Consider the following 16,407-nt stretch of genomic DNA (forward strand, 5'->3'; position numbering starts at 1 on the left):
ATCATACATTTTTATCCACTTCTCTCTCTTCCTCTCCCTCCGCTTCTACCCACTCCCATGACCCCCATGCTCCCAATTTACTCGGAAGTTTTTTTTTCTCCTTCCTATGTATATCCTTTTGTGTGTGGGCATGTACATTTAACTTTGGGTAAATCATCAGATCCCGTGGAACTGGAATTACAGACAGGTGTGAGCCACAATGTGGGTCCCGGGGATCAAACCCAGATCTTCTGGAGGAACAACCTGTACTCTTAATCACTGAACCATCTCTCTAGCCAGGCTCCCTCCCAATCTGATTTTGAGCATGATTTTCTGTGCCTTTATTGTCCAAACAGGAGTGATAGAATTTCCTGAATCTTTTTATCTCTTCAACTTCACTCATAGGGTATTTGATGACAACACTTTCGTTCTCTGTAAATTTAGTCTGGGCCTTTGCTGGCTTTCACGTACCTCTTGTAATCGTCAATGAACCCGCTGTCTGAGCTCTGCTCACTCCACTCTCCTCTCTTCTAGTTGGATTTTTCCTTCACCTCTTTTCTCAATGTTCTGTTAAAATTTTGTTTTAAGATTTATCCTCATTGCGGGACTCTGTTAAAGTCCTTAACTGTTAATCTTAAGTACTTTATATACTTGATAAAATGTTTTAAAACATTTTGTTTCACATTTTAGAGACATTAGCCCCTTCCACTGTAGATTACACATTCAGTTTTAGTCACCACCTTCAAATGAGACTACCCCATTTTCTAGTGAGTATCTGTAAGCTGTCAGTGTCCTTTGGCATAGAGCTTAGGAAGCACAGACAAAGAATAAGATAGGGACAGACACCACTGTGTAGCAATTTCCTCTAAACTGAGGCATTCTACAGGAGGGATGTTTATTACCACCCAGGAAGTGAACAACACACAAGCCTCAGGAAGTCCCTGAAACTTATCAGGTTCACAAGGTCCCCCTGTACACGAGATTATAAAAGAAGTAAGGACTACTGAGGAATGAGGACTCTCTGACCTGTCACGGTGCCTGCTAATTCTGCAGAGTACCAGCTTTTAATGTGTTTCACCCACGCTAGGGTGGGCTTTGGATAATACAATTGCCTTTGAGTAGACAGTGCTCCTAAAAAGAATCCCATACCCATACTTCTGAAAGAAACCCCCAATAAACCCATTCGTTAGCCAGGTTATATTTCAGCAGTATCATTATTTTGATTGTCATTGCGGTGGTTTGAATGTAAATTGGCCCCCAAAAGGTCACTATTAGGAGATGTGGCTTCATTGGAGTATGTTTGGCCGTGTTGGTGGAGGTGTGTCATTGTGGAGGTCTCAACTATGCTCAAGCCAAGCCTAATGTCTCAGATCACTGCCTGTTGCCTGCGGGTCTAGATGAAAAACTCTCAGCTTTTTCTCTAGCACCATGTCTGCCTATATGTTGCCTTGCTTCCCACCATAATGATAATGGACTGAACCTCTGAACTGTTAAGTGAGTCACCCCAATTAAGTGTTTTCCTTTACAGGAGATGCTGTGGCCATCATCACAACAAAATCCCTAGTGAAGAGAGTCATCAATTGCCCACCTGGGTAAAGTAAATGTCGGTACACGTTACCAAGGAATGGTGTCACATAGTACATTTTGAGTGAAGAAGTGACTCAGCAGTCAGGCGACCAAAGGTAGTTAAGAATATTAGAGCTCCCCAGGGCTCAATCCTTGGTCTCCATCTTATATTATTTGGGCAGTTCATCCCATGCCTCGGCATCATGTTCAAGGCAAATGTCCCCTCAGATCTGAGTTTTTAGCTTGGGAATGGTTTTAAAGCAGCTAACATGGAGGTCTCGCAGGTATAAAATACAGCAGTGCTCAAACCGTATACACCACTCTCCCTCCTAAGGACATGACCACATCTCACAGGTTTCATTTGCATTTAGTCCAAAATACTCTTTAGTTTCTCTAATAATAAGTTTCCTTTTCGACTCCTGGGTTATTTAAAAAGATACAAATATATATTGGGCAGGTCAGATGGCTCTAGAGGCCTCTGCTGCCAAGCCTGACAACCTAAAGTTGATCTCCGGGACACACATGGTGGGAGGACAGAACCCACTTCCTTTACAAGTTGTCCTCTGACCTCCATCCACATTCAGACTGTGAAACATGTGCCACCCCCCACAAAATAAAAAATATGCTGAATATTTTGAAACTGACTTTAGTCAGTCTAAAAACATATTTAATATATTATTATGATTCTTTTCAATTTTACTGAGACAAAGAATTTATTCTTAGAGACTATCCAGTATGCTTCAAAAGAATGTGTATTCCGCTACAATCTGGTGCGGAGTTCTTTTTTTTACCATGTGGATCTGGTTGACAAGTCAGATCTCAGCAGAATTTCTCATCTTTTTCCACTTGTCCTGATAATTACTAAGACAAATGTTGAACTCTCCAAACATTATTGTATATTTGCCTATCTTTTTAGTATCATCAGATCTGTCAAAATTTGCTTTAATTGTTAAACTCTGGACTTTAAATACTAACTTTATAACAAATTAAAAAAAATAAGCTGACATGGGTTGGTGAGGTGGCTCAGAGGTTAACAGGCACTGGCTACCAAGGCTGATGACCTCGGTTCGGTGCCTGGGCCCCATAGTGGATTCCTGAGAGCTGTCCTCTGATCTCTCCATGCACTGTGGCATGCATCCACCCAAGCACATGTGCATACCTCCATGTGCACTGTGGCATGCACCCACCCAAACACATGCACACACTGATACAAAATAAATAATAGCTTAAAGATTTTAATGTATGACTCTGTAATTGACAACTCTATTGTGTCCACTGATTCATATCTCTGCACACTGATTGCTCGCTTTCTTTTTTTGTGTGTGCTGTGGATCAAATTCACGGCCTCACACATGCTAGGAAATGCTCTACCACTGAGCTACACTCCTGCCCAGAATCATAAGTGTTCAAATCCCTTTGACTTTTCCACCATATTTGCTTACTCTCCTTCCATCCCAATTAATTTTCTTTTTCAAAATAATCTTCTCTTTAATGAAATTATTGTCATCTAGAGCATGGTCATTAACTGCTCGATTCTTATTAAGTTTAATCTTACGTTGTTTTGGTTTTTGAAAGAGGGTCTCACTGTGTAGCCCTGGCTAGCCTAGAACTCACTATGTGCACCAGGATAGCCTTGAACTCACAGACATCTACCTGCCTCTGCCTCTTGAGTTTATGAGATTAAAGCATATGCCACCATGCCTACATCTGATTAAACCATTTTGTACAACTTTTTAAAAAAAATTTTTATCTCTTTATTGATGATATAGAAGGAGCAGGCAAAACTCCTCTTTAAATGAGCCAGGCAGTAAATATCTTAGAACCACACCATCCCTGATAATATGAATTAACCCAGTCATTTTTATTACAGCACAAAGCAGCTATAGAATGTAATTTACAAGTGAAAGAGGCTACAATATTACAAATAAAAGCAGGCTATGAGGTAGCTGAAAAATCATAGAGAATTAAATTTTACGAAGGTACCTTGAAGTCTGACTTTGTAATATCTTTCCTAGTATTATTTCCAGTAAACTATTATAATTCTATGGAGGCAAACAAGTAATTTTGTCTTAACTGTCCAATATTATTAGCAATGATCGTACTTTGTATTCTTACACTATCACCAGCTAACTCCTCAGCGATAGTGTTGATGGCTGTTAATGGGCTCTCCTTTTCCACCCTCAAATATAATGTGATTTTTCTAAAAACTGTTCATTATCATGTTAAGCCTTCAGCGATGACAGCTGCACGGATAGCATTTACAATACCATCAAATGCAGGCTGTTTCATAATGACACCATTACTCCTACTTTTGGGTCACAGCTAGAGACCGAGTGGTCTGAGCCATCCATCTTCCCTCCCCAGTCCACTGACCCATTTTTGCCGAGTGGACACATTCCAACTCTTCTCCTTCAGTTTTTCAAATCTCAAGACAACACAGAGGAAAATTAAGTCTTTCCAGGGTTTAAAAAAACTAATAGGAAATGGAAATTTCATTTTAGATTTTTCAAGGTGTTTTCCTTTGAGATTTTTCAATAAAACAAATCACTGAAATGGCTTGAGTCATAAATGTGAACTGCATTGGAAGTTAATGATACAGAGAGAATTAGAGTGAAAAGTCTAAAGGAAAAACAAATTAGTAGGAGCAGTGTGAGGATAAAAATGTAGTACTTATTTCTGAAAAGCCTTGGTCAACACTTAAGTGTCATTAAAATATTTATTTAAAGTTGAAAGTTAACAAATATCTATGCTTATTTATAAATATTTTTAAACTTTCTTTAAATCAGCTTTCACACGCTCACAAAGTTGCCAATGAGAGTTGCATATTCCCACCCTGGGTGGAAAGTGACTCACTACTAGCTGTGTTCCGGTCAACCCCAAGTTTCTACCTTGAAGTAAACCTTCAAGAACGAAATCAAAACAAATCCAATTACTACTCCCATGTTTATTACTTATATCCAGGAGAACTCAAAATAGTCCAGCTGTAAAGATAATGAAACACATTTTTAAAAAAGGTATGCTCATCAAGACATGAAATCACAATATCCTGATAAATAAAAATACTTCAGGCAATATATAGAAAATATTTTTAATAACATACAGTCCATCTTGGGAACATTGTTCTGTATTATATTATCTTATAGTAACAGAATGAAAATACAGTTGCAGATGCAAATATTAAAAACCAATAATCAAAATGATATTTTCGTTCTACATAGATTACTATGCATATAAACAGTATAAATAGCTATAATCATCAACTTGAGTTAATGTCAAATATATGGTATATAATTATTTTTAAAATGAGACTTATCAATTCTAATTTAACCAATTCAAGTATTCATTTAACCAAAGCAATAAACCTCTTAAAAGTTTAGGATTTATAATTTTAGGAATTTTCAGTATGATTCACAGCTCTTATCCTACTGAACTGACTGTACAATACCCTTATCAATTGCTTTATGAGTTATAATTAGGAATGACTGACTGATCACCAAAACCCCTTAACCAAAGAATCACTATAACTGTCTGAGGCAGAATCCTGATATGATGAATATAATAATGGCCAGAAGTTTTTAGCAAGAATATAAAAGTTTCACTTTCATAACTACGAATTTAGTTTTCCAAAATCTAGTTCGAATGTCCAGAATCTAAATCTTTCTACAGAGGAAACAAACAACTTAATGGACCTCTGGAGAAAAAGAAAGAGGAGGGGGGAGAATGAAGGGGGGAGAGAGAAAGAAAATGAAGCTTTTTTTAGATCTTAGTTTGAAAAAAATTGGTTTAACAAGTAATAAAAACCATAGCAATATCATTACATTAAAGTTTATCTGCTAGCTAAAGATTAAGAGGCAAGTACCATATAATACTTGCTTCTGATAAAGCAGACAGAATGGTGTGTTAACTGTTAGGGCAGGGTAGAAAAGAAGTTTGGGCCTGACAAACATTTCCACTGAATTTACAGATCGACAAGCATTTTTGTTTGGGACTGTTCACTGGTGTGCTCACGTGAGGGAGAAGAGGAACTCTGTTCACCAATAAGGTGTTTCTCAGGGCAGCAGGACAAGGACCTGGCTGCTCCAGGAAGGTAGCTGTTTCATGGAAATCCCTAGGGCACTCTGGGACTATGCAAGTATAGGACACTAAAACCATTTATATTGAAAGTCAATCCATCCTAGTTAGAGTCCTTTTGAGTTATTCAGTTGCCAGTTGAGAATATGGACCCTAGCTTCTCTAAAGACCATAGACAATACCTGCAAAATGCCCGTGAGAGGTCAACATATGAACCTACCATTTGTTAGTCCCATGTTCTCCCAGAGTAAGGCTTGCAAGGCTTGGAAATCTTCTGAGGTTGTTGGCCACCTTTCCAAATAAAAGCTTAATCAATGTATTTCAGTCTTTTATTGAACTCTAAAGTCCCTTAACCCAAACAGCTAAGCTGAGGTTATTTTATGTAACCTTTGCTCCACTGAAAAACATGGGTGGGTATTTTGCTATTGTCCAGAAAGATCAAGTGAAAACAGTTCGCTCTGTGCCCAAAGATGCTGCCTTCAGTGAGATTTCAGAGAGAAAATCAGAGGGCAAAGTGCACGGCCAGCGGCGCCTTCAGCACAAGCTTCTTGGTAATCTCAAGTGAGAGGCGGAGTCTTTCTTAACTCAAAGCCAGAAGATTCTGAAGAACTTCAAGCACAATTTCATAACAAAAGTGATACTGCTCCTGCGCACACACAAACGACATGGTTAAGCAACCAGAAGCCGAGGTCTCCTTAGGGAGTACACAGCTGTAACATGAGAAAATTCCCCTCAAAGATCAAATGTTGTCTACAAACCCTTGAGAGCTTCTTTAAGCAAGTATGTATTTAAATATGAAGAACATAACTAATCAAAATAAATGTCTTGGTGTAGGATTCTTTAGCAGACAAATATCTAAACAGAATGAAATGAAACATCCCTTTCCTTATGTCTTCTCTAGCTAATCTAAGGCTCTCATGTAAGTCTAACATCTCAAATATATACAACGGTTATATAATATATATATATATCCCTAATTATATATACATTTTATATATAGCATACATATCAGTTCAGAGGCAACTGTTTTTATTATAAATATTCTCTTTGTTTCTCCTAGTGGTTACAAACTAATCTGTGATATTAAAAAAATATCTTTTTACAATGTGTCAATAACCAAAAGACAGACAGGTGAGAAATAGATAGATGGATAGATAGACAGACAGATAGATGATAGACAGACAGACAGATAGATAGATGATAGATAGATAGATAGATAGATAGATAGATAGATAGATAGATAGATAGATAGATAGATAGATAGAGGCAGGTACACATTTCAAATTACTGTCTAGAAACCTAGAAATAACATTTGATATACTGCTTATACAGAATGTGGTCACGGCCTGTGATTCCAGTCTCATTGCCAAGTCCTCCCCTTGTTCTCTAAGTAACCCATGAGTAGACTCCATTGCTGGAAACCTAATGTACTTCATCGAGGTTATCAGAGCAAAACAACTCCACCAAAGTTAAGAATTAATGCTATCACAAAGGTAAAAAGAGCACTATGAACTGTAAAGCGCTGCAGTACACTAATCTGTGTCTTGGCTATCCTTATTAAGGTTTATGAGAGGAGCACCTACCTTTGTTTGGATCATGCCACAACGCTGTTTTCTCATCTGGGTCACTATGTTCATAATGTTGAACTGAAATGAGATGGTGGTAACTGAATTATCCAGACAGAGGAAAAATGCCAACTCATATGTAGAGTACAAAAGTGAGCACTCTATACGTCCTTCTAGTGAAAAGGGACGTCAAGATGTAACCAGAAAGGTCTCCTTCCCAGTCACAATGTGTTTGAAAGCACAGTCCGATGACTAGGAAGGACTTGTTTCAGTCGACTTCTCACGGGGAAGAAGGAAGCCATCATTTACAAGAAAGAGTGTTCCCAAAAGGCGACCCCCTTTGTGCTACCAGGGAGAACCGAAAGCAGCACGGGCTCGCATATGCTGTGCAGGTGAACGTACATTTAGAACCCAGAGGTCATCTTTAGGTCTTATCCCTTGAGAGTTATCCACCTTATTTTTTGACCTTTTGGGACCAAGATTTTTTTATATACCTAAGGCTACACTCTATGTTGAGCATTTAAGTATAAGGTTTTAATTAAGTATAATATAATTTAAATTATAATATAAATTATAATATAATTTAATAAGTATAAAGTATAAAGTTTTAATTAAGATTTATTTTACCTATTTATTTATTTATTTATTGGGTATGAATAGCCATTTGTTCCCAAACCATTGTTGAAAAGGTTATTCTTCCTACACAGAATTGCTGGGACACCTTTATTTAAAATCATTTGGAGAATTCTGGCTCTGCAGTTTGTTCCATTGATCTGTGTGTCTTATTTTGTTGCTAGTATCAACCTTTGTATCACTTTAACCCCATAAAATATTTAATATTAGATAGAGTTATTCTTTACACTTTATTCTTACATTTCAAAATTGCCTTAGCCAGTTCAGAATCTGTGTTTTCCAACATATACTTTTTATTATTAGTTTGTGTCTTAGTTAGGATTTCTATTGCTGTGATAAAAAGCAAGTATCTTGAGGAGAAAGGGTTTATTTCAGCTTACAGTGCCATGTCATACACAGTAAATCACTGGCAGAAATCAGAGCAGGAACTCAAGGCTGGAACTAGGGTTTCCTCGTTTCGTTCCCATCACCAACCTACCCAGCGATGGCACAACTGACAATGAGCTAGGCCTTCCTATGTCCATCACAACTCAAGAAAGATTATTTTCAAGAAAGGCCAATATTATGGAGGCATTTGCTCAGTTAAGATTTCTTCTTCTAAGATATGTCTCTAACACTGTCAAGGTGACATAAAACTAGTTACCACAGCTTGCTTCTGGAATTGTGGTAAAAATTACCTGCAGTCTATATACGAATTTTTGGGAGAACTGACAATTTCCAGAATTTTCATGAATTTAGCAAATCCATGAACATACTATATATTTCTTCATTTATTAATTTTTTACATTCTTTTCTAGGTATTCTACAATTTTCTGAATCATGTTGTTTTGTTAAGCTTATTCTATTTCATTTTCTTTGAGTAAATTGTAAATTTACTTTTTTTCTTTCATTTTTCACATACTTATTGCAATAAAAATGAAATACAGAAATGCAAGTGACTTTTTCATATTGATATTGTATCCTGTGATCTTGTCAAGCTTAACAAATTACTTAACAAGTTAGCAAATTAACAAGGTTAGCAGCTAATACAAGATGAAAACAGAAGAAAAGAACAAAGTTTGCTGAGAATATTTGACAAACTCAATGCTTCTTCAAGACAAGAACTAGTTTGCTTTCAATGTTTTAAGGGTTTTTATCCTAACTCTAAATAACAATAAAAGACATAAAAATGGTTACATAGTTTCCTATTTTTGTTTTGTTTTGTTTTGTTTTTCAGGACAGGGTTTCTCTGTGTAGCTTTGGCTGTTCTGGAACTCTGTAGACCAGGCTGGCCTTGAGCCCAGAGATCCACCTGCCTCTGCCTCCTGAGTGCTAGTATTAAAGGTATGAGCCACCACCGCCCAGCTCAAACTGTCTCTTGCACCCCAGTTTAGGAGAAAAATAATAAGGGATTGCTAATGTTTGGCTCACACCTGTGTATAATTCTCTCCTCATTTTATACTAAGAAAACTGACTTTTAGGGCTAAAGAAACAGCTCCATGCTCAAGAGAGCAAACTGCTCTTGCAGAGGACTTGAGTTCAAATCCCAGTACCCATGTAGAACAAATCACAACTACCTGTAAACTCCAGCTTCAGAAAAATCTGAACCCTTTATTCTCTCCTGGCATGTATGTGCACATACACACATATACACATAGTTAGAAATGTTAAATCACAAAACATAAAATAATACAGCTGATATTTGAGAGAGGATGAGCGACCTATATAAAGTCACCCAAATCTAAAGCATATAGTAAAATTGTCAGTTAAGCCTAGGGACCTCTCATTAATCCGAGCTCAACATGTTTTCAGTATACATGCATGTCAGATTGGTTCATGGAAAGCAACCACACTTCATTGAAATCACCTAGAAAAATGGTAATGCCGTAAGTGGCACACAGAGGAAGAAAATGAATGCACACTTACAGAGTGTCCATTCCTTTCCACACTATCCTAGCCATTTACTTGTATAATATGCTTTAAACTTCCCCACTATTCCCAGGAGCCTGCAGCAAGCGCAGTGAGAATGAGGTCTCCTAAGCTACTGCGCATCTGACGTGCTCCACTGGTCCAAGTCAGTTTTGCAGTAACACCAGGCTGTTAAGAACTGTGTTTAGAGACAGCATCAGTCCATCTGCGTCATCACACACTTACTGACAAGTTCTTCTCGATGGCACAGAACACAACATCCACACATATGAACACCCCCGTACGGCCTACACCAGCACTGCAGTGAACAACCAGGGGTCCTGAGATGTGGCTCTTCCTCACATAACGGACGTATTTGATGAAAAAGTCTGCTGAGGCAGGAGTGCCATGGTCTGGCCATTTTGTGAACTGCAAGTGTTTTACACGGTGACTCATTCCTGTCTGTTAAAGAGACACAGAGAGGTTTATTGATTTCTTATATTAGAGGTCTAATATACCAACAACAGCAACAACAATGATGATGGAGATAACACAAACTGGTATACAGAGCATTCAGAGTACTGGAACCTAATTTTGATGTTTACAGAAACTCTGGAAGTTGTCAGAGTTAGCTTTTCTCCATCTAAAAAAGGAGAACACAATAATGAAAACAATAAAAATAAAAATGCTCTCAGGAGGCAGGACTTCAACACTTAATCCACAGCAGGTAATGTGGCAGGAATTTCACATAAGTTATCTAATTTAATCCTTATATCATCATTTTTAGAGGCCAGGGTTGGGAGGTAAATGCTAGGTCACAAGGCTTCCACAGTTAGAGCCTGGTTTGTATGTATGCCTTCCAAATCCTAAGCTACCTTTTTTCTTCTCTATCTTGAGGCTTCAGAAAAACCAAGATTTCAAAGTATTTAAAAGTAAAAAATAGGCTGACACATTCAGAAGAATCTGTACATTCTGGTACAGTAGCCAAACTTAGGCATGGTTGACATGGTTTCAAAACTCTCTTCGTGTCATAAGTCACAAATCCTAAGCACCTTATTAAGTGTGGCAATTTTATTTAAAACAAAACAAAACAAACAACAATCCCACCTGTGAGTGTTTCATCCCAGTTACCACTTATTAAATTTATGTTCTTTTGAAGAAATAGGGTATGTTCCAGCTGGTCCCTGCTTTATGTTTATAGTCACACTTTATTTCTCATTGTTCCTTGATAATGAATGAATTTACGTCCCAGAGCATTTAACTTTTATGTGTATGGGACTGTGTGTGTGTGTGTGTGTGTGTGTGTGTAATGTGCATGCCTAAGGCAATTTCTTTTTAAACTGTCTGCTTCCTTTCCTCCTCATCTAAGTCCTGCACGTTCCGGGTGTGATGCTGCCTCCAGTCGTCCTTTTCTCCACCTTCAGGTAAAACACTAGGTTTCCCCATCTTAGCCCCAAAGCGCCCCATGTGAATCCAGTCACTGTGGCAGAGCACAGCAGCTCAAGAACGGGAAAATGCAGATATCTCCTGGCTCACTGAGTATGGTGAAATCCAGCAGTAGTAAGCACGCTTGTCTGGGCAGAAGCCACCGAAGCACACCACAGGGCCATCTAGTGCCCACTCCCTGGCCCATTTTCCCTCTCCATTTTCTTTTCTCTCCAGTTTGACTAAGCAGAAGTGAAAATTTATAGCTTCATTTTTAGAGAAAAAGAGGCTAAAAGTTACCTTTATTTTTCTGTTAGAGATAGGGTCTCTCTAAATAGCACTAGCTGTCCTGGGATGTTTTCTGTAAACCATGCTGGCCTCAAACTTAAAGAGACCATCCTACCTCTGCCTCTGGAATGCTGGGATTCAAGGCATGTGCCACCACCACTGACCACAGTTACATTTTCCCTTTTATTTACTTTATTTATTTTCTTCATTCCGACCGCAGCCTCATCTCCCTCCACTCCTCCCAACCCTTACCCTATCTCAGATCCATGGCTCCTCCATTTCCCTTCAGAAAAGAACAGGCCTCCCAGGGTTATCAAGCAACACAGCATACCCTTAGTGCCTATTCCACCCTAGTGGAATATGGCAGCTTCTATCATAAAGCATGCATCTACTAGCAGCATTTTAAGACTTACGGACTTCTTCACAATTTGAAATATTTGAATGATGAAATATTGAGTTATCTGGCAGTTCTCCAGAAGGATGCTCAAGTGTTTCAATTCCAAAGGTTCCTTCAGAGAAATGGGCCAGTACCTCTGACACTTGATAACTCCACCTTCTATCTCTCTGGTTATCATAGCAATAACATTACAATTATTTTCCATAACCATTTGCCAAAAGTCTTCTATAGTCTCTGGCAGTGGTCCTTGAGTAGCAATATAAAAATACTCTTCTTCATCATTTTCTATTCTAATATAACTAGCATTGATGTAGTTTTTGTTTTTTCCAAGAGGAACACGTGTTGAATCATCTATTATAGAAACAGAAACATGTGGTGAAAATATGGAAGAGTGAGTAGACAATCCATCCAGACTTCATAAAGCATCCCACATAGGTAAATCCATGACCCTCCCCTCAAAAACTGGCACACAAGATTCTTTTCAAAGGGGCTATGTTTAAATTCACTCCTCCATAAAACCTATTTGCAAGACATGAGAAATACACAGCCAGGAGGAGACTGAGAGCAAGAGCCGTCACCAGCGCCAGCACCTGTGACATACAGCAGTATTAGACCCAAGGGTGTCTGGTGACAACTCTGCAACTGAGTACAGCAGCTGTCAGGGACAACAGTGAGTGGCATTCTCCTGAGAATCAGGGAAATCTGTACGTATGTGGCAGCAGAGACCATAGTTTTTACAGAATGGCATGATAGTGGTTTAGCAACAAATTCTAGTATTAATGGAATTCCACCAATGCCCTTATTGCAGCCAGGCAGCCGTATTTTCCAATCCTTCCTCAGCTTTCACTGGGTGAGGTAATGTGCCAATCAAAACAAGGTGTGTTGGTTTGAATGTAACTGGCCCATATAAGCTCACAAGGAGTGGTTTGGTTAGGAAGTGTGGCTTTGTTGGAAAAGGTATGGCCTTGTTGGAGGAGTGTGTCACTGCGGGGTGGACTTTGAGGTCTCATATATGCTCAAGCCATGCCTAATGTCTCAGATCACTGCCTGTTGCCTGCAGGTCAAGATGTAAGACTCTTAGCTCCTCTCCAACACCATGTCTGCCTGCATGCCACCATGTCACACCATGATGATAATGGACTAAGCCTTTGAAAATGTAAGCCATCCCAGTTAATGCTTTTCCTTTATCAGACTTGCTGTGGTCATGCTGTCTCTTCACAGCAATAGAAACCCTGAGACAGACACAAGGTAAGTGGCAAAAAAGTACTGGCTCCAAATAGCATGGGACTTGTCTCACACTGTTGGAAAGTACGAGAGGGAAACTGGCATTTGCCCATAATAAACTCCACCGTGCAGGAGCTCTTGATGTACTGCACACAGACATCTGGAGCTCTGTTCCACCACTGCTCCCACGTAAAAAGCACCAGTGTGTTCTGCTCAGGGCCTTCCCTGCCAGTCTTCTTCTCACCAGCTACTTCTCTTACTACTCAGGATGTCATGAGCAGTCATTTAGCAACTAAGCTATGCTTAATGGTCACCAAACAAGGTCTGTGGAGTCTGACAGAGTCTGTCTTGAATTCCAACGTAGTATAAGAACTCTCTTATAAAGATGAACAGGAAAATCTGTTGCTAAATATAGAAAAACAAATATTTTCAAATGGAAGTAAAGTCAGTACATGCTGTTAACTGACAGGAATGTACTTTATATAAGCATTTTTAGTATTGAAAAGGGAGATTAGAAGTGTTAAATAATTCAACCAAGTCTGGCTTAGAGATACAAACCAGAAGTACTCAATTCAAACTCCTGCCCTACTTGTCCCATTCTATGCAGCCTCTTGTAGGCTTCACAAATCCAAGCAATTATTACATGCTTTGTGATTCTCAAGAAAAGAGTCAGCTTTGCAGAAAGCCACCACTTGACTTGGAATAACATTAAAGAAGAGAGTTGTTAACAGCTTAAGGTCAATGTCATGGAAGTTAACAACTACTTTCTGATTGGATTAAAGGTACACTCCATAAGATGAAACCTATACTGGAAACCATTAGTGGCCCAGAACCAATGACTAGACAGTTACTACAGACCCTAGGGTAAAACCTACTACGATGGCTGCTAAAAGGCCAGAGTATTAAATCAACTCCTAATGACCTATCATTATACCCATATATTAAAGTATATCTCAATCCTCATCAGAGGCACTTACATTTATAGTAGATAGTGATCAATGCACAGACCCACAATTGGGCAAAATTCCTAATTGAGAATAATAAACTGCAGAATGAATGTTCAGCCCTAAATGAAACATACACACCCCACTCTTCCCTCCAACGGCTCGGGCTCCACTGTAGAAGAGGGTACATAGGAATGTAAGAGGGCAACAGGAACGTGCTTTGTGGATACAGCAGGCAGTTGCGTTTATGAACTCACAGCGGTTGTTGCAGCAGACATAAGACCTCTGAGAGCCCAAGTCAGACCAAATGCCAGCATGGAGAGGAAAGTTGGATGCAAAGTTCCACCCCTAGCTAAGGCGCTACTGGCAACTGATAGCTGCTGAAAGAAGTTTTCTCTAAGAGTGTGCTCAGACATAGACCATGCTCCAACAAAGGCCCACACATTCCAGAATGTTTGGACAGACCAGGTTGGTCTTTATGGGGAAGGGGAGGACATGAGTCTGGGTGGGAAGGGAAGGGGTGGATCTGGGAAGAGCTGGGAAGAGTGAATGTGATCAAAGCATAAACAAAATCCTCAATGACCTAATGAAAATATCTCACCACCACCACCACAACAGAGACAATGAGAAGTCACACAGCCAGGAGGCAAACAATGTGCTGATGGCTTATTAGAGGGGTGTTGCTCCTGTGTGTACCCCTTAGTCTCTGAACCCTAGCCAGGTACTGTGTATACACACAGTCTCCTAGAGAATACTGTCCCAAGAAGAGAATGCCACCTATTTAGCACTGTATCCAACCACTATATCAAGTAAGTCTCCCCAGAATGGTAAGTTCCTTTGTGCGGCACACCCATGATGGTGTATAAGGCATTCTGTAGGTCTACAGAAGGTAGATTTGGAAAAAGCACAGTGTCTAGGTAAGAAAAATCCATATACAGAGCAAATTTATCTTTTGTTTAAAAAAAAATCACTATCTCTTCCAGATGCAAGTGGCTCAATTATAACCTGCCACCTCAAGGAAGGGTTTCATGACAGGGACTCAGTGCCGGTCCAATGCTTCTGGAAGCCCAGATACCCATCAATGGTTGCTCTTGGTAAGTGGCAGGAAGTCTACAAAACTGAATCCATACATAACCTCCAACAATGCTGAGTAGGCTGTTTTTTCATGAGCTATTGAAAAGTGGCAGGGTAATCAGGGAAAATGACTGTTGTCCATAGAACAATATTCTATCTGCATGGCTACTGCCCCTATTGAAGCCACTCTTCATGAGTGCTCACATGAGACATTAGGATCTATGTGGGCTGTGCTCATTTAGAAAGCTCTAGCTACATACATTTTCCTAGACCTTCTCTTTCTAATTTTTCAGTCATATTTTTTCCAAAGCCTTGATCATCCACCCAGTTAAAGCACTGGCTTCACTTAAGCTTACCCTCCAACCATTTCTCTCCAAGAAAAAAATGAACAACCAAGTACACCAACCAAAGTTATTCCCTCACAATTACACTTCAGAAATGTCTCAAAATGGTGGTGTAATTGTCAGGTGACACAGCAGATCTATGGAAACAATACAGGCCACATGGAACCCTCCCTTTGCTTCCCTTTGGGAACTCTTCATAAAACATAAGTACAAGCGAGGGAGAGAAAGCAGTATACCAGGAATGAGGATCATAGATACTTAGACAATTTTTTCATGGAACTTATTTGTGCCTTCAAGGTTGTGAGGGGTTGAGTGAGGATGACCCCCATAAGCTCTTAAGTTTGCATGTCTGTTCTCCAGGTGTGGGACTGTTTTCAGGAGGTTAAAAGGTCCTGTCTTACTGGAGGTGGTGTGTTTCTGGGTAGGCTTTGAGAATTCAAAAGCCCATGCCACTTCCCAGGTCTCTTTCTTTGCCTTGCACTTGTGGATTAAGTGTGAACTCTCAGCTACTGTTCAAGTTTCATGCTGGTCTGACTGTTAACATGATGTTCATGGACTCCAACCCTCTGAAATCATGAACTCCCAAATTAAATGCTCTCTTTTATAAGTTGTCTTGGTCATAATGCTTTGTCACAGCAATAGAAAAGTAACTAAGAGAGTCTACTCAAGAAGAATCTCATGTCTACCATTTTTCTCTGATAATCAAGTGCTGTTGTGTATACCCAGCTTAATATCTTGCTTATTCACATAGAAGCAATCTCTACTTAGTTCTCTTCTATGCAGTCTCTGCTAAGGTGTAATAGTAGGCTAAAGCCTGCCTCTCCAAAGGAAAACAGTTCACAGAGGGATTGCAGGGCATTCCTTCAAAATCCTAAGACGCTTTGGAGCAATGCAACAGGTTCTAAACATCACAACTGCCACCAACCATTACATCTTCTGAATTTAAGTGGCAGAGCCTTCCACAGTGGTCTACATTTGTGGCAGAGCCCTACACAGTGTCTACTTTTGTG

At 39.4% G+C, this 16,407-nt stretch overlaps 1 protein-coding gene across 3 annotated transcripts in view; it reads right to left on the bottom strand.

Moving 5' to 3' along the window:
* Window positions 1–5,935: 5,935 nt before the first annotated feature.
* Window positions 5,936–16,407, bottom strand: part of Ptpn20 (protein tyrosine phosphatase, non-receptor type 20) — a 90,162-nt gene continuing 79,690 nt past the window's right edge. For 2 of the 3 annotated variants that reach the window (XM_005348629.2, XM_013346823.1), the window contains 4 exons: window positions 11,828–12,162; window positions 9,948–10,163; window positions 7,200–7,262; window positions 5,936–6,262 (listed from right to left, as the gene is read on the bottom strand). In XM_005348629.2, coding sequence (XP_005348686.1) covers window positions 6,197–6,262; window positions 7,200–7,262; window positions 9,948–10,163; window positions 11,828–12,162 — 680 coding nt within the window. In that variant the 3' untranslated portion in view covers window positions 5,936–6,196. The remainder of the gene's footprint in view (window positions 6,263–7,199; window positions 7,263–9,947; window positions 10,164–11,827; window positions 12,163–16,407) is intronic. The other variant, XM_026779636.1, reaches the window with a different exon arrangement.

This window comes from Microtus ochrogaster, chromosome 6, assembly GCF_000317375.1.
Source record: "Microtus ochrogaster isolate Prairie Vole_2 chromosome 6, MicOch1.0, whole genome shotgun sequence".
Classification (NCBI taxonomy): Eukaryota; Metazoa; Chordata; class Mammalia; order Rodentia; family Cricetidae; genus Microtus; species Microtus ochrogaster.